We start from the raw sequence: 23,190 nt of genomic DNA, 5'->3' as shown, positions 1-23,190 counted from the left end.
TTGAAAGAGGCGGTGGTGAGGCCCCTCCTCAAGAAGCCTTCCCTGGACCCGGCTATTTTAGGTAATTATCGTCCGGTCTCCAACCTTCGCTTCGCGGCGAAGGTTGTAGAGAGTATGGTGGCATATCAGTTTCCCCTCCACCTGGAGGAAACTGTCTATCTAGACCCGTTCCAGTCCGGCTTCCGACCCGGTTACAGCACTGAGACGGCTTTGGTCGCGTTGGTGGATGATCTCTGGAGGGCCAGGGATAGGGGTTGTTCCTCTGCCCTGGTCCTATTAGACCTCTCAGCGGCTTTTGATACCATCGACCATGGTATCCTGCTGCGCCGGTTGGGGGGACTGGGAGTGAGAGGCACCGTTTATCGGTGGTTCTCCTCCTATCTCTCCGACCGGTCGCAGACGGTGTTGACGGGGGGGCAGAGGTCGACTCCGCGGCGCCTCAGTTCTGTTCAACATCTATATGAAGCCGCTGGGTGAGATCATCAGTGGCTTCGGTGTGAGGTACCAGCTGTACGCTGATGACACCCAGCTGTACTTTTCCACACCGGGCCACCCCAATGAAGCTATCGAAGTGCTGTCCCGGTGTTTGGAAGCCGTACGGGTCTGGATGGGGAGAAACAGGCTCAAGCTCAATCCCTCCAAGAGGGAGTGGCTGTGGATGCCGGCATCCCGGTACAGTCAGCTGAGTCCACGGCTGACTGTTGGGAGCGAGTCATTGGCCCCGATGGAGAGGGTGCGCAACTTGGGCGTTCTCCTGGATGAACGGCTGTCTTTTGAAGACCACCTGACGGCCGTCTCCAGGAGAGCTTTCCACCAGGTTCGCCTGGTGCGCCAGTTGTGCCCCTTTCTAGACCGGGATGCCTTATGCACAGTTACTCACGCCCTCGTGACGTCTCGTCTGGATTACTGCAATGCTCTCTACATGGGGCTCCCCTTGAGGGGCATCCGGAGGCTTCAGTTAGTCCAGAACGCGGCTGCACGGGTGATAGAGGGAGCCCCTCGTGGCTCCCGCGTGACACCTATCCTGCGCAGACTGCACTGGCTACCTGTGGCCTTCCGGGTGCGCTTCAAGGTTCTGGTGAACGTCTTCAAAGCGCTCCATGGCATAGGGCCGGGCTATTTACGGGACCGCCTACTGCTACCGAATACCTCCCACCGACCCGTGCGCTCTCACAGAGAGGGACTCCTCAGGGTGCCGTCGGCGTGACAGTGTCGTCTGGCAACGCCCAGGGGAAGGGCCTTCTCTGTGGGGGCTCCCGCCCTCTGGAACGAACTTCCCCCGGGACTCCGTCAACTTCCGGACCTCCGAACCTTTCGTCGCGAGCTTAAAACGCATTTATTCATCTGCACAGGACTGGGTTAGTTTTTTAAATTTATGGGTTTTAATTGGGGGTTTTAAATGGGGTTTTAAATTGTATCTACATTTTTAGGCCGTTATTGAATCAGTTTTTTATATAGTTTTTAATTTGTATTCTAGGTATTGTGTTTTTTATTGGCTGTGAACCGCCCTGAGTCCTTCGGGAGAAGGGCGGTATACAAATATAATAAATAAAATAAATAAAATAAATAAATAATATGGATAAGCAAATATTATTTACTTTATTCATTAAAAACGAAAGTCAGTCAACTGAACATTCAAAAATGCATCACAAATAGCATTGACTGGTGCTAATGGTTGATACGAGTTGCTGCCAGCGTCTTAGGTATCAACCAAGTACCTTCTTAAGATGTACGATGTTCCAAGTAGCGCAGTTTTTTTGCAGGTGTTATTGCAGGAAGCTGCAATTTGTTGATGTATCTTATAAAATTCTTGGACATGGTACCAAGTGCCCTGATGACAATGGGTATCACTGTTACATGTTTCATCCATAGCTGTGTAGTTTCAATGGCCAGGTCGCAATATTTTGTGATTTTTTTCAGTTTTTTTTCTTCGACTCTGGCATCTCCTGGTCCCGAGATGTCAATAAATTGTACGTTTCGGTTTTTGACAATTGTGATATCTGGTGTTCCAAGTGATGATCTGTCTGTATTCGCAAGTCCCACAAGATCTTCACCTTCTCATTTTCTATAACTTTTTCCACTTTATGTTCCCATGACTTTTTGGATACAGGCAAGTTGTATTTTTTACATAATGACCAGTGGATTAATTTAGCAATTCGGTCGTGTCTAGCTTTGTAATCAGTTTCTGCAATTTTGCTGCATTCACATATCAAATGTGAAACAGTTTCAATTTTGTTGCAAACTCTGGCAATTTGGATTGTGGGTCGATTTTTGTATCTTTGCTTTCATGACATTAGTTTGTAGTGCCTGTTCTTGTGCAGCAAGTATTAAACCTTCTGTTTCTTTCTTGATGGTTCCCATCTTAAGCCATGCCCATGTCAAGTTGTTATCACACTTTCCTTCAATGTTTTTCATGTGCTGTCCATGCAAAGCTTTGGTTTTTCATCTATTTAATCTGTCATCCAGCTGTTTTTCCTTATATTCTGCCTTTGTTTCTGTTGTTTTTATAATGGTCTCTGTTTTCACAGCCTGCAGCAATTTTTAGTATTACTATTGTTAGTATTACTATTATTATTTCTCAAAATTAACTGTACCCAGACAGCACACTATTTATGTAGGTACTGAATGTTTATGTTTACGAAAGAAAAAAAGTATCAATAAAATATATCAAAAAAAAAACAAAAACCAAAGTTATAACGGCATCGAAAAAAGTGACTTACGACCGTTTTTCAGTTACGACCTTTGAAGCTTCCCCATGATTGTGTGATCCAAGTTCAGACATTTGGCAACTGGTTCACAGTTATGACGGTTGCTACGTCCCGGGGGTGGGGGTGGTGTCATGTGACCCCACCCCCCTTTTGCAACCTTTTGACAAGCCAAATCGATGGGGAACCCAGATTCACTTAACAACTGTGTTAATTTACTTGTCCACTAATGACTACAGCAAGAAAAAATGAAGCAAAACTCACTGAACGAACGTCTCGCTTCCCAACAGAAATGTTGGGCCCTGTTGCAGTCGTAAGTTGAGGACTACCTGCATAACGATCACTCAGAAAAGGCAGCAAGAGAATATGTGGATTATAAGGATCTAGCGGAATAAGTGATGGCATTTCCCTAACAGTTTACAAGATCTGGCTCCTACAGCAGCGATCCCACCCAGGAATAATACTAATTCTTTCACTTGGGGCTAAGGCTGGGCTACAAATAATAAGGCCTTATAATACACATTAACCTCTGAATCACAGGGAGCCTCCAAGATTGCAATCTAAGCACTGCCCACTGGGGATATTTTGCAAAGGAGCTTTAAAAAAAAAACCCAACTGGAGCCAAGTTTTGAACGATTTCCCCCCATCCTTCTCCCCCTCCGCCAGCGTAAATCTTGTTTTTGTTGCTTTTTTTTTTAAATGTGACACCCCCTTCACCCCATCCCCAAGTTGCCTTAAGCTCCCCCCAGTAACAAAAGCAAGACTACAAGGAGCTGCAACCTACAATTTAGCAAAGAACTAAAAACAAAAACAAAAAACAAAAACAAAAAAACAACCCAAGCAACTTCCAGCTGGTTATGGGGAAAAATCTCCACCCTGCGAGATTTTGTTTTGGAAAAAAATAAAAATATATTTTTTTAAAAAAATCCAACGTTTCGAATAAACAACCCAAGTGTGACCCACAAGCAGCACAGACCAAATTTGCAGGAAAGAAACAAAATATGTCTCTTTGCTGGATTTAGCTTCCCAGCTCCATGCATCTTCCTTATTAGCAACTGTAAGTGGTCGTACTTAAGTAGTCAGTAAGATGGGGCGTGCATAAGTGCACGAAGGCAGGGGTCTCCAACCTTGGCAACTTTAAGCTTGGAGGACTTCAACTCCCAGAATTCCCCAGCCAACAAACTTGGAATTAATAGTGCCAATACACAACACAACCGGCTTCACACAACATGCTGCTTAACTAATTGGGTTAGAGCTTCATTGCCAACAGGTTCAGCTGGGTATTAATCTGAGCGATTTGCAGGGCCGGTTCAGAGGCAGCAGAAACCCAACCCACAAGCTTCAAGATTTGGGTCTACACACCACCCAAGCTTTGTCTCTTGCCTCCCCATACACACAAAAGTCCGGAAAAGTCTCTTCCTCTGCAAAGCTGTGTGTGTGTGTTTGAATGTGACAACTGCATCCTTTCTCCCAAATTCAGACATTTTCAAGCTGGCCAGCTTTTACGGAAAGCTTGTTTTCAAAGGAGGACAAAAAAGAAAAAAGAAAAGAAAAAAGCTCTCCCAGAAAGAAAAGCTTCAAGGCAGGGAGAGAAGGAAGGAAATGAAAGAGGGAGGGAGGGAATGGAGGGAGGGAGGGAGGAAAGGAAGGAAAGAGGGAGGAAATGGAGGGAGGGAGGAAAGGAGGGAGGGAAGGAAGGAGGGAAGGAAGGAAGGGAGGGAGGAAGGGAGGGAGGGAGGGAGGAAAGGAAGGAATTAGGGAGGGAGGAAGGAAGGAGGGAGGGTAGGAAGGAAGGAAAGGAGGAGGAAAGGAAGGAAGGAGAGAGGGAGGAGGAGGAAGAAGGAAGGAAGGGTGGGAGGATGTAGGGAGGAAGGAGGAGGAAGGAAGGAAGGAAGGAAGGAGGAAAGGAAGGGAGGAAGGAAGGAAAGGAGGGAGGAAAGTAAGGAATTAGGGAGGGAGGGAGGGAAGGAAAGGGAAGGGAAGGGAAGGGAAGGGAAGGGAAGGGAAGGAAGGAAGGAAGGAAGGAAGGAAGGAAGGAAGGAAGGAAGGAAGGAAGGAAGGAAGGAAGGAAGGAAGGGGTTATTTGCAGTTCGGACATGGGCCACTCACCTCCACGCGCAAGGCTGGGTTTGTGTGAACACGGCTTCCCATCCAGCAAACACAGTGGAGGGGAAAATGAGACGCCTCTCACTAATGCACCAAGCCCAACTGAAGGAAGGGGTGGGTGGGTGGATCCGTGGAGGTTTGGGGCAGGGAAGGGAAGGATTGGGAGGGAAGGGAGGAAGGAAGGGAGAAGAGGAAGGAAGGAAGGAAGGAGGAGAGGGGGGCAAGGAAGCAGAGGGAGGGAGGGAGAGAGGAAAGAAGAAGAGAAATGGAAGAAAGAAACAGAGAGAGGGAGGGAGGGAGGGAAGAAGGAAGAAAGGAAAGAAGAGAGAGAGAGAGGAAAGAACGAAGGGGAGGAAGGCAGAAGGAAGGAGAGAGGGTGAAAAGGAACCAGAGAGAGGAGGAGGAGGAAGAAGAAGAGAGAAATGGAAGAAGGAAGCAGAGAGAGAGAGAGAGGGAGGGAAGAAGGAAGGAAAGAAGAGAGAGAGGGAAGAACGAAGGAGAGAAAGGGAGGGAGGTAGAAACGGAAAGGAGAAGGAAGGAAGGAGAGGGGGGGCAAAGGAACCAGAGAGAGGTAGGGAGGAAAGAAGAAGGAAGCAATGGAAGAAGGAAGCAAAGAGAGAGAAAGAGAGGGAGGGAAGAAGGAAGGAAGAGAGAGAGAGGAAAGAACGAAGGAGAGAAAGGGAGGGAGGGAAAGAGGGAGGGAGGTGGAAGGAAGGAAGGAAGGAGAGAGGGGAGGAAAGGAACCAGAGAGAGGGAGGGAGGAAAGAAGAAGAGAGAAATGGAAGAAAGAAGCAGAGAGAAAGAGAGGGAGGGAAGAAGGAAGGAGAGAAAGGGAGGGAGGGAAAGAGGGGAAAGAGGTGGAAGAAAGGAAGGAAGGAACCAGAGAGAGGGAGGGAGGAAAGAAGAAGAGAGAAATGGAAGGAAGGAAGGAGAGAGAGAGAGAAAAGGAGGGGAGGACGGCGGAAGGAAGGAAGAGATTACAAGGGATTTCCCCCCCCTCCTCCTCCCTCGCCCAGCCCCGAAGGAGCCCGCCTTACCTCCGCCTTGCTGCAACCCCGCCGCGCAGCCGGCAAGCACCGCTTCCTGCGCGCCCAGCCAGCCAGCCAGCCAGCCTGCCTCTCTGCCTGCCTGCTCGCCTGCCAGTCCGCCCTCCCGCCCGGCATCCAGCGGGGCCCGGCCTGGCCTGGCCTCCCAGCGGGGCCGCCCCTTCCAGCGGCAGCGCCCAGGAGGCGGGCGAGGCTTCGGCGGCGCCCCGCCCGCCCGGCTGGGCTGCGGAGGCGGGCGGAGAGGCCGGCGGGGCGGAGGGGGGGGGGCGGGTGGTGTCGGCAGGGGAGACGGGGCGCTCCACCCGCCGGCGCCGGAGCTTCAGGCTGCGGGCGGCGCGAGTGACATCATCCCCGGCCGGGGCTGAGCGGCCGAAGCTCCTCCTGGCCGGCCCCCGCGGAGCGCTGACAGGCGGGGAGTGGCCCGCCAAGTCCCCGCCGAGACCGGCCCGTGACGGAGCGGCGTTATACGGGAAGTCCTCGGGTTACGGCCAAACCCATGTCGCTAAGCAAGACATCATTGGGTCAGAGAGGTTTTTGACGCTTTCCTTGCCCAGGCTGCCAAACCACTCCCTGGTTAGTCGCACGATCGTTAAGTGAAACGTGCTTTCCTTGCCCAGGCTGCCAACCCACTCCCTGGTTAGCTGCACGGTCGTTAAGTGAAACATGCTTTCCTTGCCCAGGCTGCCAACCCACTCCCTGATTCGTCGCACGGTCGTTAAGTGAAACACGCTTTCCTTGCCCAGGCTGCCAAGCCACTCCCTGGTTAGTCGCATGGCCGTTAAGTGGAACGCACTTCCTCTCCCCATTGGCTTGCTCAGAAGGTCGCAGAAGGGGAAATCACACACACACACACACACAGGGACACTGCAAATTGTCATAACTATGAGTCGGTGACCAAGGGTCGACGTTTTGATCCGTGTGACCATTGCAGTGGCGGGATGGGGGAAATGCTGCAATGGTTGTAAAGTGTGAAACACTGCCCCAGGTCCCTTGTTTGTCAGCGCCCTTGTAACGTTGAACGGTCACTAAATGAACCATTGTAAGTCAAGGACTGTATTTGCCCTTAACACCTTCTCCCCGGGGGGGTGGGGGGTCGGTTTCAAAATGTACGGGAACTGCGTAATGACTTAACCTTTCCCTCTCCTTGCTTGCGTCCGTCTGCGAGCCAAACCTATGTTGCTAAGCGAGACATTGAGTCAGGGAGGTTTCCTTGCTGAGAGTGTCTTGGCAGCCTCAGCAAGGAAACCTCCCTGACTCAATGTGAAACGTGCTTCCCCCCCGCACCTTAACTTGGCTGCTCAGAAGGTCACAAAAGGGGAAATCACACCACACACACACACACGTGGGGGGGAGGACACTGCAAATTGTCATAACTATGAGTCGGTGGCCAAGGGTCGACGTTTTGATCCGTGTGACCGTTGCAGGGGAGGGGTAACGTTGCAACGGTTGTAAAGTGTGAAACACGGGCCCAGGTCCCTTGTTTGTCAGCGCCCTTGTAACATTGAATGGTCACTAAATGAACCGTTGTAAGTCAAGGACTGTATTTGCCCTTCACACCTTCGTCCTGGGGGGGGCAGTTTCGAGACGTGCGGGAACTGCGTGATGACTTAACCTTTCCCTCTCCTTGCTTGCGTCCGTCTGCAAGTCAAGATCGCACGCAGCCAAACCTATGTTGCTTAGCGAGACATTGGGTCAGGGAGATTTGCCGGACCCCTAAATTTCTGTCGCTAAGCAAGTTTTGCCCCTTATGGTCAAAACCCTCTTCTATGTGAAGTAAACTGTCTGTTAAGATACAATAGAATGTAGGGGGGGAGCTTCCCTCCTTTGATTTAATTTCATACAAAGATGCTTGCTTAGCATGCAATTGTACACAATTGTGTACTGTGTGAAAACAGGAGATAAAACTTCTGCAATGCAGGTAATCCCCAACTTACGACCACAACGTAGCCCCACATTTTTGTGGCTATGTGAAACGTGTGTAAAGCAAGTTTCGCCCCATCTGATGCACCTTCCCTGCCAATGTTGTTAAGCGATGCGGTCATTAAATTAGTATTAGTGGCTAAACAATCTGGCTTCCCCATTGACTTTGCTTGTCACCCCAGCACACTGCAACCATCCTAAGTACATGCCAGTTGCCCGAGGATCTGGATTTTGATGGATTGTGACAGTGGCCGTTAAACGTGAAAAAACGGTCGTAAGTCACGTTTTTCCAGTGCTGTTGTAACTTTGAACGTTCATTAAATGAATTAACTGAGGACTTTTCTATTGCCTGTTTAAGTAAGTCTGTTCTGTGCTTTTTCATCACAGCCACCGGTTGGAGTCTGTGTAAATCGCTACTCCTGAGTTTTCCAACATTCTGGGTGTGCAACCATGCATTTCTTGAACTACTACTGCGGTAGGTCTTCGTAAGGCCTTTTGCACTTAATAGCACTTCCCCTGCAATTGTGACAGAAAGCTGGCAAGCCTTAATAACCTCACTGCCCCATGGTTGTGTGAGGTTGTACATTTATATTGCCGAGGGTAGCTGCAGTCAAAGTCTTCCTGCTTGAGTAGGGGGACTGGACTAGAAGACCTCCTTTTCCAGCTCTATTCTACACCTTTCTGGTAAGTATCTGTGGTAAGTACCTGGAATACTGCATCCAGTTTTGGTCACCGCATTGCAAAAAAACATGTTGAGACTTTGGAAAAAGTGTGAAGAAGAGGAACTAAGATGATTAAAGGCCTGGAGACTAAAACATATGAAGAACGGTTGCAGGATTTGGGTTTGGCTAGTCTTAAGAAAGGAAGGACTGGGGGTGGGACATGACAACAGTCTTTCAGTATTTGAGGGGCTGCTACGAAGAAGAGGGGGCCCACTTATTTTGCAAAGCACCAGAAGGCAGGTCAAGAAGCAATGGATGGAAACTACATCGCAAAAAAGGCTTTAAGAGTTGTAAACCTAATCTTGCGTAGCTTCTTCTCCAGAAACACTACACTGCTAACCAGAGCTTATAAAACATTTGCTAGACCAATTCTTGAATACAGCTTGCCTGTCTGGAACCCATACCACATTTCTGACATCAATACAATTGAACGTGTCCAGAAATATTTTACTAGAAGAGTTCTCCGCTCCTCTGAATACAACAAAATACCTTATGCCACCAGACTTGAAATCTTGAATTTAGAAAAGTTAGAATTACGCCGCCTTCGATAGGACCTGTGTTTAACTCATAGAATCATCCATTGCAATGTCCTTCCTGTTGAAGACTACTTCAGCTTCAATCATAACAATACAAGAGCAAACAATAGATTTAAACTCAATATTAACATTTCAATCTTGATTGCAGAAAATATGACTTCTGTAACAGAGTTATTAGTGCTTGGAACACACTACCTGACTCTGTGGTCTCTTCTCAATATCCCCAAAGCTTTAACCAAAAACTGTCTACTATTGACCTCACCCTATTCCTAAGAGGTCTATAAGGGGCGTGCAGAAGAGCACAAATGTGTCTACCGTTCCTGTCCTATTATTTCCTTTCATTATATCCAATTATATATGAGAGCATATGCACCAAGACAAATTCCTTGTGTGTCCAATCACACTTGGCCAATAAAATTCTATTCTATTAATATAGTTATCATATACTTATGCTCAAATATATGCTTATATATTATATAGTTATTTCATGCTTATACTTATATATACTATTGTGACAAATAAAATAAATAAAAAAATAAGAAACTAATCAAGGAGAGAAGCAACCTGGAATTAAGGAGAAACTTCCTAACAGTGAGAAGAAGTAACCAGGGGAACAGCTTGCCACCAGAAGTTGTGGATGCTCCCAAACGCTGGAAGTTTTTAAGAAAAAGACTGGAGAGCCATTTGTCTGAAATGGCATAGGATCTGCTGCTTGAGCACAGGATTGGACTAGAAGACCTCCAAGGTCCCTTCCAATTCTATTCTGATTGATTAAAGCCTGTGGATGTTACTATGGATGTCAGCACATCAATAGCTAGATGACAATATAGGAGTGTAATACAACCCCCATCAGTTAAGCACAAATAGGAAGGACGACAGTTTATCTTGCCTTTTATTATTTTTCTAAGGGGCAAAGACGCCTCTAGCTCCATGATGGCGGACCAATGGTATACATGGCAGAGGTGGCACACAGCGCCCTCTGTGGGCACGTGAGCCGTCACCCCAGTTTAGCTCCGCTGCTCATGTGCACATTCCTCCCACTGGCCAGCTGGTCTTTGGGTCTCTGCCTGCAGAGGGCGCATGCATGAGGGGGGCGGGGTGTGTGCATGGGGGGCAGGGCATATGTGCAGGGTCATGCACACAGTGCGTTTTGGGGGTTCGGGTGCACATGCGTGTATTTGCACATGCGTATTTTGGGCACTCGGTCCGGAAAAGGGTAGACATCACTGCTCTAGCGTCTTCCTATTTTCCCACACAATAACGTTATGAAGCAAGTTGGGCTAAGTTGTGTTTCTGCACTAGGACAGTTGGTGGTTACTCTTACTCCCTGTTGATGTATGTGTGGACTATGTGCATAGGGACTACCCAGACGGCTGAAAAAAGTGATTTCTGACAGGTTCTCACACTTTTGACCAGTCCTCACACTTATGACCGGTCATCATTTATGCCTGTTGCAGCATTTTGTGCATAGGGCTGAAAAAGTTATTTTTGACCTGTCCTCACACTTTTGACTGGTCCTCACACCTACAACTGTCCTCACATTTTACATTTTGTACCCTATCTTGTAACCGTGGTGAAGAGAAGCAGTTGTGAAATGAGTGACATGGTTGTTAAAAATGCTGCAATGGGCATAAATGTGAGGATGGTCATAAGTGTGTCAGAAATTACTTTTTTTAGTCCTCTGAGTAGTTTCTATGCCCATAGCCAGGGCCACCCAGTCACATGAGCAGCTAGCCACGCCCACCCAGTCACATGACCACCAAGCCACACACCCCAAAATAAGCCACGCCCACAGAACCAGTACTAAAAAAATTAGAACACCCCCTCCCCCGGTCAATGGTGTCCCACTTTACCAATGTTAAAATCTGGGCACTATATCCATGGACCATCAGTTGGTGACCACTGTTCTAGTCCAACCCCCTGCTCAAGCAGGAGACCTTACACCAGTGGTTCTCAACCTTTATAGTGCTGCGACCCCTTTAATACAATTCCCCACGATGTGGTGACCCCAACCGATCTCAGCGCACCTCAGCAGCCGCAGAAGGGGGGGGAAGCGGCAAACTGTTTTTTTTTGAATTTATTGCGCCTGAAGCTGTATTGGCTAGCGATCTGAGCTGCTTGCGATTGCCTTGAGGACAGAGGCATTAAAGTGGAGACTCCTCCCCTATTAAGTTTATTGCGCCTGAAGCCAGAGTAGGCTAGCGATTGGGAGTGATTGCAGCTGGCTTGAGAGGGAGACATCAGAGCAAAGATTTCTCTCTTTTTTAATTCATTGCGCCTGAAGCCGAATTCGGCTAGCGATTTGAAGAGCCTGCAGCTGGCTTATGGAGTCAACCATTGGAGCGCGATTCTTCGACTCGCAAGTATACTTCCCATATTTTCGATGGTCTTAGGCAACCCCTGGCAAATCGTCATTCAACCCCCAACGGGATCGCGACCCACAGGTTGAGAACCACTGCCTTACACCATAACAGACAAATAACTGTCCAGTCTCTTCTTAAACACCTCCAATGATGGAGCACCCACAACTTCTGAAGGCAACTTCTGTTCCACTAGTTAATTGTCCTCACCATTAGGAAGTTTCTCCTTAATTCCAGGTTGCTTCTCAATCCGGGTGAAAACCTAGCTTGCTCAGGTGTCTTGGCTTCTAATATGTCATGTGAACTCAGAAAATAAGTTAATTCAATAAACAAGGAAGTGGTTTGCTGGGTATGTCATCATCGGCATAGTAACAGTTGTGGTGTAAGTAGATGGGTGTAATAACTGAACCAAATATCAGGGAAATCAATTAAATTCTTGCTTTGGACAGGAACATAATCAATTTCCTTATACTGAAATGTAGAGTGACTGATGGGATGTTGACAGGATTTGGGCTTGCCGTTTCATTGTCAAATTTTTGCCTGATATTTTATTCTCTCCTCCATTTTCTTTCTTACCTTCACTCTTCTTTGCTTCTTTTTTTAATATTTGTCTTGCTTTTTAACCCATTACAATTTCTTAAATAAAAATTATATCGTTTTATCATATGAACACTGCTCAATATTAATTGTGCACTGAAGGTTTAATAGTATAGTCAAAACCTCAATTGTTTTCTATTAGTGGGCAAGTGTATTTCCTTTCGCTTTTATATTTTGTATGTGTAAATATGTATAACTTGTGCATGTATTTTGTGTGTGTATGTCTTTAGTTTATTCTGATAATTTTACTTAAACATTAACAGGACTATTCAAAGTAATAGGTGCTGTCCATCCTAATGAATCATAACAATGACAGCTGGGTAGCAGAATAAATTTCTAGTGTGCAAACCCTGTTTGCAAGTGCAAACAATGATAATCCCATTAATAGCTTTAGTCATCCTTGGAAAGTTGTTAACTGATAATCTGACAATTGATAATCTGACAACGTGATTCACAGCTATTCTGTATAGGAATTTTCTGCCTCCTGTCCCATTCCGTTAAGACGTTGTTGGAAAATTGTATGTTGGTCTATCATGCTGGGGGATTTTTGTATGGATACAAAGCACGGACAACTGTCAAAAGTGACAATCAATTGAACCTCTGAGCTTTTGAAATGTGGATATAAGCATTAGTCACAATGGCGCAAGTTGAATGCGTACAAAATGAGAGAGTCCTCCAAAGAACAGGTGAAGAGAGGCTAAATTGTAATTTCATCCCCCCAAAAAAAGAAAGAACGAGAATGTTTAGGACATGTAATGCCCAATGAGAAACATCAACTATTTAGATTAATTACGGAAGGAAATATTCAGAGGAAATACATCATGCGTGGGAAAAGAAAATCTAGGTGCAGAGTTTGGCAAAAATGCAACATCCTTGTTTTGTACAAGATTGTCAAAAGAACAAAAGAACAGTGATGGGTGCCAAGCTTCAGGAGGGAATGGTACTTTAAAGGTGAAGTTTGCCAACAATATAATGGGAAAAAGGTTTCCTCAAGACCAGAAGCCTTTGGGGTTTCCCTGTTGTGGTCCGCCAGCAGCCTGCGGAGCTGGCAACGGAGTCGGACAGCGATGAGGCTGAGAAAGAACATGGGCCAATCCTGGAGGCTGGGGAAGGCCTGGATGAGGGCTCTGCGTTGGAGGCAGAGGTGGGGCCAGGGCCATCAGGGAGTGATGTGCAGACTCCGGAGCCTCCAGAGGCTGACAGTAGTGAGGCAGAAGAACAGGAGGAGCCTGTTCCTAATGCACGCATGAGAAGAGCTGCCAGAAGCCAAGAGCAGCTCAAGCAAAGAGGACGACTTGGGAGTAGGGCCAAGAGATGATTGGCCCCTCCCATAAGGCTTAAAAGACCAGCAACGGCATTTGTGCTCTTTGCCGGAAAACAACATTGACAGCTTTGTCTTGTTGCATTTGTTTTGTATCGGTGTCTTCTGAACTTTTGCCAAGAAAGGCCTGTGCCAGTTTGCCTAATTGGACCAAGGTTGGTGATCAGACTGAGGAATTGTGTTGGGAGGAATTTGCTTTAATTTAGTTGGACTATGCTGAAAATGAGTTAATTCTCAGCTGTTCTAATAAAGTTTGTTTGTTTTTACACTGACTGAGTTTTCTACCACCTACTTGGGCCCAGGTCACAACATTCCCCATCTACAGGACCTTCACTGATTGTGAGTAGAGATGAAGAGGAACACACAAACAAAATAAGGGACCATGATCATTCCTTGATCTGGACAAGCTTGAAGTCACTCCAGAGATGTGTGAAGGTCAATCAGTTTCCTTTGAACATCTCAAGAAAGCCATTACAAAAACAGAACCAGAAGTTTTGTCAATAAGCATCTACGGAGATTCTCAACCATTCAGGTCACTGTTGTCCCAAAGGTTCTTTTCCAAGACTTTTTTTTTGGGGGAGGGGGGGTGTTTCTTTAAAACATTTCAGTTCTCATCCAAAAAGCTTTTTCAGTTCTCAGAGGAAACCAAGGGGGGGGGGAACCCCCAAGAAAGTGGAGTTGCTTTTTGGAAAAGCAGCTTTGGGACCTAATGTTAATAAGGGCCTCTGGTGGCTCAGCAGACTAAGTCTGTCTGTTATTAACACAGCTGCTTGCAGCCTTTAAAATTTGCTCTTTTTAAATGTTGTTTTAAATTGTATATATTTTGTTTTTATTCTGGCTGTACACCGCCCTGAGTCCTTCGGGAGAAGAGCGGTATAAAAATTTAATAAATAAATAAATAAATAAATAATTACTGCAAGTTCAAGTCCCACCAGGCCCAAGGTTGACTCAACCTTCCATCCTTTATAAGGTAGGTAAAATGAGGACCCAGATTGTTGGGGGCAATAAAAGTTGACTTTGTATATACTATACAAATGGATGAAGACTATTGCTTAACACAGTGTAAGCCGCCCTGAGTCTTCGGAGAAGGGCGGGATATAAATTCAAATTAAAAAAAAAAAAGTAATCCCTTCAATTATGACCTTGGGTCTACTATACCCTGTTCTGACTGGCCTTGTCAAAGGAGTGAAGTTTTGACTACTGAGGAGAGAGGGAGGGGGAGAGGAGGGGGGGAGGGAGAGAGAGAGAATTAGCCAAGATAGATGGTCTTAAAGCAATTTGTGCTTGGATTTGCCAAGTCCTATTCAAACGGAACATCTGGAGGCAACAGATCTGACTGAAAACATGAACATTTACAGATTAATAATAATAATAATTAAAAAACCCTCCTCTTCCAGCTTTTAGAACATGGCCAAGATTCAAGTCTCCAAACCTTCCATATGGGAGTAATTTCAAGAAGAAACTCTATGCTTCATGATCTCCTGGGACACCCACTTACCTGCTTGCGAGGCTATCCATCACAAGCCTTTAGAAATTCATTTCCAGGCTATTTTTGGGAGAATTGCTTTCTCCTTTTGGAGAACATCTCTAACCTGAGCATCTTGAATAATCATAGGGATGGATACAATTATCTCTTGGAACTTGTAAGAGGACAATCCAGGCTCCCAACTTTTGAATCGATTTGTCATTTTATCAGTCACCTCCTTGTGAATCCCTGGGGGAGCCCACACCACTCTAGTTAAAGTATCCGTGTAGGTTGGTTATAAATCGGAATATCCTGTGTGTGTTGTGGCTGGCCAGCGGAGCTGGTGGCAGACTCAGACAGTGAGGAGGTTGGGATGGAACATGGGCCAGTCCTGGAGTCTGGGGAAGGTTCTAATGAGTGCTCCACGTCGGAGGCAGAAATGGGGCCAGGGCCGTCCGACAGTTATCAGCTGCCTTCGGAGTCGGATATCAGTGGGGTAGAAGAACGGCTGGAGCCTGTTCCCAATGTGTGCATGCATAGAGCTGCCAGGAGAAGGGAACAGCTAAGGAACAAGGGTCGACTTGGGAGTAAAGGCACAGTTGGACGGTGAATGGCCCCTCTCATAGGGAATAAAGAGGAAAGAAGGGGAGGGGAGTTTGCAGGAGACAATTAGTTCAATTCACGAGGGTGAAGATCTGTTCCTGACTTCTTGCTAAGTAATTGCTGCTACAGCGTGGCGGTTAGAAGATATCGGCCTGGCCACTCTCCAAGCCTGATAAAAATCTAGTAGTTGTGCAATCTCATGAAAGACTGTTTGCTGGGACTTTGCTGGAGAGGAATTCCCTTTAATCTAAATAAAAGAGGTTTTATCGGGACAACGAGTCTGCTTCATGATCTTGGGGATGCCTAGGTCAGAACTCTCTCTGATGAGCCTCACAGTATCTCAACTCCTTCAGAAGGACAATCAGCTGCTGCCCAGATCTCTCTCATTCTCTCTACTGTCTTGAGTATTACCAAGTTCCCTTAATTTCATTGCGAGCTGCAACCTATCTGTGCACAGCTAACCTTTCTCTGTACTGTTAGCCTTTCTTTGTTTCCCCATTTCCTAGCACTTTGGCCTCAAAAAAAAAAAAAAAAAAAAAAAAGACCAATTCTACAAAATTGCCGCCTTCTCTGGCCTCAAATTCACTCCGATTCTGCTATATCTGAGGATGAAGGATAGAAGATTCCCTTAACGCCTACTTCCATATGGCGAAATATTTTTGCAGTCATGCCACATGCTACCCGCAGCTGTTTCTATGGCAGTGGGGGTTTGTTTTGGACGAGGTTCCTCTGAAAATGCAAGGCTATCCGACTGAAAGCCAGGCTACAATTTTTAATTTACAACCAGCGCTATGGTAACCGAACACATCATGTCCGTTTACAAACACAAGACGCCAGGCTTGGGAAAGTTCAGCTGTTGTTGAATGTTGTTGGTTTTTTTTAATGTAGGAGCCTCTCTTTTGAATATTTCATGAGTAGCACTGAAAAAAAGGAATCAAACTGGTCTTGAAGAGAAGAGAAGAGAGAACACGTTTCAAAGCTAGAGATATACTCCATCTTAAAATGGGAGTTACGCAAGGGAGCAGTATTTCTACACACCACAGTAAGACTGGTCAAAAGAAACTACTGTACGGGGGGGGGAGGGGGCACCACAATTCCGAAAAGCCAGCAAATTTAGTTAAGTGTGCAAAACTGTATTTATTGTGTTCCGTTTTAGAACCTGTTAAGCAAATCAGAAACCCCTTTTAAAGAAATTAATAATTTTGACAAATGATCACCAAGGGATGCTTTTATTGTCGCAGAGCAAAATTTTGAAAATTCTCAACGGACCTGCTCCACAATACTCAAGACATTTCTAAAATTTGTATTCTACTCAAATAGGAGAGAAAATCCAGATAGCAGACAAGCCCCCATCCCCGTGAAATGCGGATTTGTCAAGGCTTTTATTGCGTTCTTAAATTTTTGTTTATACCAAGGCGGGAAATGAAAGATCACCCAGTTTTGTCGTTGTTATCTGCGGTTCCGAGTTGGTGTTTTATTTGTGGTTGTGGTTTCGCCTGGGTGTGCAGGTGTGTAACTGTTTCATCTACATATCTTCCTTTTTCTGTGTGTGTGTGTGTATGTGTGTGTGTGTGTGTGTCCTGTGGTAAAATTTACTGTTGGATCTTTCAACATTATTGTTCATTTTCTTGCCAAGTTGTCTTTAACTTCTTTAGATTGCAGTAGTTCCTGTAAAACGAATCCTGAACCAATTTTTTTTTAAAAAAATGATTATTTAAGAGTGGTTTTATATTGTGGGCATGGCCCTTTACATTGGATTTTGATTCTTACACGAACTGCTTTCCTTCTAGCCTTCTAGAAAATTCTTGTTTAGTTACGGCCCATGGATAATCTGACAACCCCTTTCAGATAGCATCCGACCGTAACGTGTTCAAACTCTCCATCTAGCTGCCCATAGTGAAAGTTTGGGAATGTTCTCTAAACCAAATGGTTTAATCTATAACAACAACAACAACAACAACAACAGCAACAGAGGGGCCTTAGAGGTCTTCTAGTCCAACCCCTTGCCTAGGTAGGAAACCCTACACCATTTCAGACAAATGGCTATCCAACATTTTCTTAAAAATTTCCAGTGTTGGTGCATTCACAACTTCTGCAGGCAAGTTGTTCCACTTATTGATTGTTCTAACTGTCATAAAATTTCTCCTTAGTTCTAAGTTGCTTCTCTCCTTGATTAGTTTCCACCCATTGCTTCTTGTTTTACCCTCAGGTGCTTTGGAGAACAGTTTGACTCCCTCTTCTTTGTGGCAACCCCTGAGATAATGGAACACTGCTATCATGTCTCCCTAGTTCTTCTTTTCATTAAACTAGACATACCCAGTTCCTGCAACCATTCTTTGTGTGTTTTAGCCTCCAGTCCCCTAATCATCTTGGTTGTTCTTCTCTGCTCTTTTTTTAGAGTCTCAACATCTTTTTTACATCGTGGTGATCAAAATGCAATATTCCAAGTGTGGCCTTACCCAGGCATTATAAAGTGGTATTAAAACTTCACGTGATCTTGATTCTATCCCTCTGTTTATGCAGCCCAGAACTGTGTTGGCTTTTTTGGCAGCTGCTACACACGGTTGTCCATAGGACTCCAAGATCCCTCTCACAGTTACTACTATTGAATGTATAGGTTTTGCAGTTACGCCACTGTTGGCATTAAAATTGAATCATTTCAAATTTGAAATTCATTTTAAATTTCTGCACTCGACGGGGGTGGGGGAGAGAGAGAGAGAGAGGGCTGCTTGGTGGCTATTTTTGAGTACAGGCAAGGCACCTTGAATTAAAGATCTGAACTAGAAAAAGACAGTGGGTCAATGGCAGAATTGATCTGCTTTTTAGAAGGTACTCAAAAGTCCACGATTAAGGGAAAATAACTGGTGTTTCCGCATTTTCAATCCTTCTGTCTTTTTTCGACTTTATACTGACTAACAACATTGCTGGCTTATTAGGTACAGAAACAGGATGTGCTTGTAACCCTCCAGAGCATAATTTCATGCATTGTGTAGAACGGCCAACTGTGATGAAAACTGCTCAATGCTGTGATCCAGTTGGATCCAATTATTTTGGATCAGGTTCTGCTGACCAAACTGATTTTTATTTTTTTTGGCCTACCGCCTACAGGTAATCCTCGACCTATGGCCACAATGGCGCCCCCCCAAATGTTCTGCTCTTAAGTGAGACATCTGTTAGGCGAGTTTTGCCCCCATTTTTACGACCTTCCTTGCCGCCGTTTTTAAGTGAATCCCCGCAGTTGACAAGGTAAGTCACCCGGTTATTCAGTGAATCTGGCTTTCCCGCTGACTTTGCTTGTCAGGAGGTCGCAAAATGGGATCGCGTGACCTTGGGACGCAGCGACCGTCGTAAGTATGAACCGGTTGGCCAGGATCACATGATCATGGGGATGCTGCAGAGGTAACTGTGAAAAACGGCCACAAGTCACATGTTTCAGTGCAATTGTTAACATTGAACCATCGCTAAATGAACTGTTGTAAGTCGGAGACTACTATACTGTGCAATTTCTTTCTTTGGCCCGAACTGAACAATCCTTTAGGGCTCCATTTTATAATGGGTACATTTCAGTCATTACAGACTTCTGGCTCAATCCCAAAGAATTATTAAAACTCCAACATTTACATATTTTATTAATGTTATTATTATTATTTGAGATGACTGCTTGTTACAGGATACTGACAGCTGTTGGACATCTGTGTACACAGATACATTATTTTTTCCTTGTAAACACAAATGCATAATATAATAGTTTACAGAACAGAAATTGTCGTCCTGTTTTTTTCATCTGAAAAGTAGCTTATTTTGAAACCCACATTATCCCAAGGAGGTGTTCAGCCCTCTGGTGTGATTGTGTTTTTTTGGCAATCTGACTCAATCTGAAATAATTGCAGCACGTAAAAGGAGACGCAAAAAATTACTCAGCTGAAACCGAAGAGATGGGATGAGCAATGCTTTGGTATATTTTGAATATGCAGGAGTATCCCAAAAGGATAAAAACGTTGGATTAACATTCCAGCATTCTTTAGAAATTGTGAAACGACGAACAAAAATAATAATAATAAAATACACAATCATGTAATGCACTTTCTGCTACACGTTGCAAAAAAGCTCTGTAAAAGTCAGCCCATTTCCGAAAACACTGTGCCAAAATTGAAAACATCACATCTGGTTTTAGCTTTAACTCTTTGGAAAAAAAGACAACAACCTTAGACATTTTTTTTTTTCTACACTGACAGAGGAGGAAAAAACACAAACACAGAGAGAGTAAAGATTAAATATGAGACAAGAGTGTGTACCATATGCACACATTTAACACAAAAACAGGAATTGTATAAATTAAAATTTCTGTTGGGGCTAACAGCAGATTCAACACTCATTTTCTGTTACCTTTGGTTCACAGTTACTGGGGATGCCACCTTCCCCTCTCAAACTATGTGTCTTCATCACAACCAAACATTTTGTGGTTACTAATTAGTAACTGTGGTTAACGTAACCAAGATTTCTGCTTTAACACAGTTCGGACTATAGTATAGGAGAATGATGGTGTACCATCAAGTCAGTGTCAATTTTTCACGACCAACAGTTAAGATTGTCTCTGAGAGTATCTATCCCTGGGGTTTCAGATCTTCCAACAGTGAGACTTGAAAAATCCTTGCTAATATTAACTAAAGACTGAGAAACTGTAGCGGTTTTAAATGGAATTAAAAGCGGAAGGCAGACATTTGGTCTAGGGATGGGGAAAAAGATTTGCAGATACAAATGATGCATTTGAAGTTTATTCGCCACAGTTAAGAGGGAATCCGTACCGGATGAGTGGCAGAAATAAAATTTTTGATGAAAGAAGTAAAAAATTATGGAGCAAAACTAAACTGGTCCTCTTTATGCCAGTTTTGTTTCAAAACATCTGGAGCCCACGTTAAGATAAACAACAGAAGGAATGTGATGGAAAACAAATTATATTGGGTGGGTATTCTGAGATCGAGTCTCTATTCTAGTTTCTAAGATATCAAAGTCTATTGTGCTAACGGTAAGAACAATTTAACCCTGATTTTTTTTAAGTTTTTCTTTTTCTTTTCTTTTTCTTAAAAAAAGAGAACACTTATTTTCCTCATAACCACAGAACAGTACATTACTACAGGTTTCCAAAATGTTGGGGGGTTATTTTTGGGTCCGTTATCGCTCTTGATTCCAAACCAATTTCCTACTGCCAATTCAACGCAAATGCTTAATGTGAGATTAAGTTCAGGCATTTTGGGGGGGGGGGACCAAAAAAACAAGTGCTTTTCCACTTTGTGCTTCTTGCTTTAATTTGCCTTTTTTTTATATAGCAATGACCACAGGAAACAGGAGTCGCTAGTGAAGCCACAGGATTTCGCTCACCGCCCCCATAAAACAGCCGTTTCCAGGAATGCGACGTTATTCGGAACAAGAAATCCACTGGCTGCATCAAATCTAAAGAAAATTCTTGGAGAACACTTGGAGGCAAAAAAGAAAAGAAAAAGTCTAAAATAATTACGGGCATCTGCCAGAGAGGTCAAGGGGACTCAAAATGGCTGCCATTGGACCTTGTCATTGTGACCACCATCTTAGCCCATTTAAACCTCTTTGGATGCCCCTTTTTAGGACTTTAGAGAGTTGGGACCAAAGTCTGCGACAGTGTTCATCATCCGAGAGGGAAAACTGGGAGGACGCATTTGAGAAACTAAAAAGTCGATTGAAATTTAAGTAAATTTCAAAAGTAAAGGGAACACTTTCCCCATTCCTTGAAATTCCTGTTTGCTTCAACCAATTGTTGCTACTCAAAGAATGAGCTAAGGGGACAGTCAACTCTTTGGACACGGGGGACGGGGACGGGGTGGGGAGACCCCTTCCTGCATCGGTTACCTTCCACCAAGTAACTGTTAACTATCAAACTCTGTCCATAAATTTGGTCGCTGAGGGTGAAACCATCCAGTTAGCATAAACACTATCATTTGCATATCTTGAAAACACAGCCTTAGGCCCGTCGCTTCTGGCAAGTGGAACAGGGCTCTCTTCGGGCCAGTTCGGGTATGACATGCCTAAAAATGAAAACAGATAATTTTTTCTGCACTGAAGAACCAACACTTCATGTGCAGACAGTAAGGCCCTTGGCAAAACTCCCTTCGCAAATTGCAAGCCAAATGACAAAACGACCCCCTCACCACCCCAAGAAACACCCAGTTCCATGTTTCCAAAAAAGAAATGGGACCCAAAGCTAAAACTCACAAAAAAAAATAGGTCCTTCGATGCCGCCTGCTAAAACGTTTGCTCTTTTTCAAATTTGAGAAATGTTATTATTTTTAGGGGAAGGCAAAAACACAAGAGGTTCTTGCAGCAGAGATCCCCATGGCATAAGCAACAATAAATCTCACAATTTGAAAAACAACAAAAAAACAAGGTTGAAAGCCTGTGCATGCAATGTTTTCAATCAGAGACACTGATGGACGAAGGAAGGAAGATTTATTTGTGTGTTTGTGTGTTTACAGGCACACAATATACATGTAAATGTATATAAATGTGTTTGAGAGCCTGGAACGTACTCCATAAGGCCACTGAAATGGATATAAACCAAAACTTGATTCTGACTTTTCGAAAATGGCTTAATTTGATGTTTGTGTTGTTGTTTTTTTTAAAAATTGTTAACTTGTAAGGTGCTCAGAGTGGTTTTGGAATTGGACAGCGGTAATGCTAATACCCAGCCCAATTCCTTGAACCCATGAAGTCTAAGGTTCTTGCAAATGAAATACTAAATCAAGATTCTTATAGGGAATCTAATCATGCCCGTTGAAAAGAGCCACCGTTCCCACCTACTTCCCAAAAAAATTCCTGGATTTCAAAACAGGATTAACTTGGCATGAAAACTATTTACAAGCCCGACTACGAATTTAAGAATTGAGGCTCAGGGGAGGGAATTAAGCCCCTGAATGTGACAAATAAATTGAAAGGCATGGCTTGAATTAAAGTCATTTTAAGGCCTTGATGGCATGTGCAACATTTAATTAGGAGACCAAAATGTAGGAGTTTTGGCAAGATTTGTCTTTACTGTCCATCTCACCACCACAATATCAAAGCACATTCCTTCTACGACACTTGCAACCACATTCAAAACAGGATGTAGAGGCTAACATTTTAATGGGGGGGGGGAGACAAACAAACCCCAAAGCATGTGAAAACAGCAATGGTTTGTTTCAGTGAGGATCAGAGTCTTTCAAGCTCTCCCCCCCAGAACCTATCTCAAAAAATCCCATTACTCCGTAAGCAGGCATGACTGTACAGAAACATAATATATAATACAAGGCAACATTTCTGATTGTGGACTCCATCCGAATCCAAAACGGGAGCGGACTCTATAAACGGTGAAAAGAGGACGACCCAAACTTTTAAGCCGTAAAAAAGTGATGCTGTTTTTGATAGAAGACACCACCTCCCAATAATAATAATAATAATAATAATAATAATGGGATTTAAATTCTCCAACCCCAGACATACACAAAAAGGATAATTTTAATTGGATAATGGCTAGCATGTGTTTTTTTTAAAACTTCCCCTGAGAATGCGTCCCTGATTCTACGATTTTTGTCTTTCTTAGACTACATATCTATATCCAGATATATAGATATAAGGATAGGTTGCACGTTTTCACATCCTTTAATATATTTTTTTTGTTATTGTTGAACACAGCTGTAAAAGACGGCTAAAGGAACAGAGCTTGACAGAAATGAAGAAGAAGAAAAAAAAAGGAGAAAGGGGGGTGGGTGTTTAAAAACTTGCCAAGCAAAGTTTGATTGG

At 44.4% G+C, this 23,190-nt stretch overlaps 2 protein-coding genes and 1 long non-coding RNA gene across 7 annotated transcripts in view; 1 reads left to right on the top strand and 2 right to left on the bottom strand.

The window, feature by feature from the left end:
* Positions 1–6,002, bottom strand: part of CSGALNACT2 (chondroitin sulfate N-acetylgalactosaminyltransferase 2) — a 91,100-nt gene extending 85,098 nt beyond the window's left edge. For 2 of the 4 annotated variants that reach the window (XM_058189070.1, XM_058189073.1), the window contains exon 1: positions 5,849–5,998. The gene's annotated coding sequence lies outside the window, so the exon portion shown is untranslated. Of the gene's footprint in view, positions 1–4,814; positions 4,948–5,848 lie in introns of those variants that run through there. The other 2 variants (XM_058189072.1, XM_058189071.1) reach the window with 2 other exon arrangements.
* Positions 6,003–6,189: 187 nt separating this feature from the next.
* LOC131201267 (uncharacterized) lies at positions 6,190–20,845 on the top strand. 2 transcript variants are annotated; one of them, XR_009155816.1, is made up of 4 exons: positions 6,190–6,378; positions 8,165–8,252; positions 18,490–18,627; positions 20,709–20,845. It is a non-coding gene; the product is annotated as an uncharacterized LOC131201267 (long non-coding RNA). The 2 variants fall into 2 exon arrangements; XR_009155817.1 differs by having other exon boundaries at positions 6,308–6,430.
* Positions 19,030–23,190, bottom strand: part of RET (ret proto-oncogene) — a 152,518-nt gene continuing 148,357 nt past the window's right edge. Inside the window, exon 20 of the mRNA XM_058189068.1 lies at positions 19,030–21,440. Within this exon, the coding sequence (XP_058045051.1) occupies positions 21,289–21,440 (152 nt within the window). The 3' untranslated portion in view covers positions 19,030–21,288. The remainder of the gene's footprint in view (positions 21,441–23,190) is intronic.

This window comes from Ahaetulla prasina, chromosome 6, assembly GCF_028640845.1.
Source record: "Ahaetulla prasina isolate Xishuangbanna chromosome 6, ASM2864084v1, whole genome shotgun sequence".
NCBI classification, from domain to species: Eukaryota; Metazoa; Chordata; class Lepidosauria; order Squamata; family Colubridae; genus Ahaetulla; species Ahaetulla prasina.
Note: the sequence above shows the minus strand (reverse complement) of the source record. Positions and strands in the feature narration are given on the sequence as shown.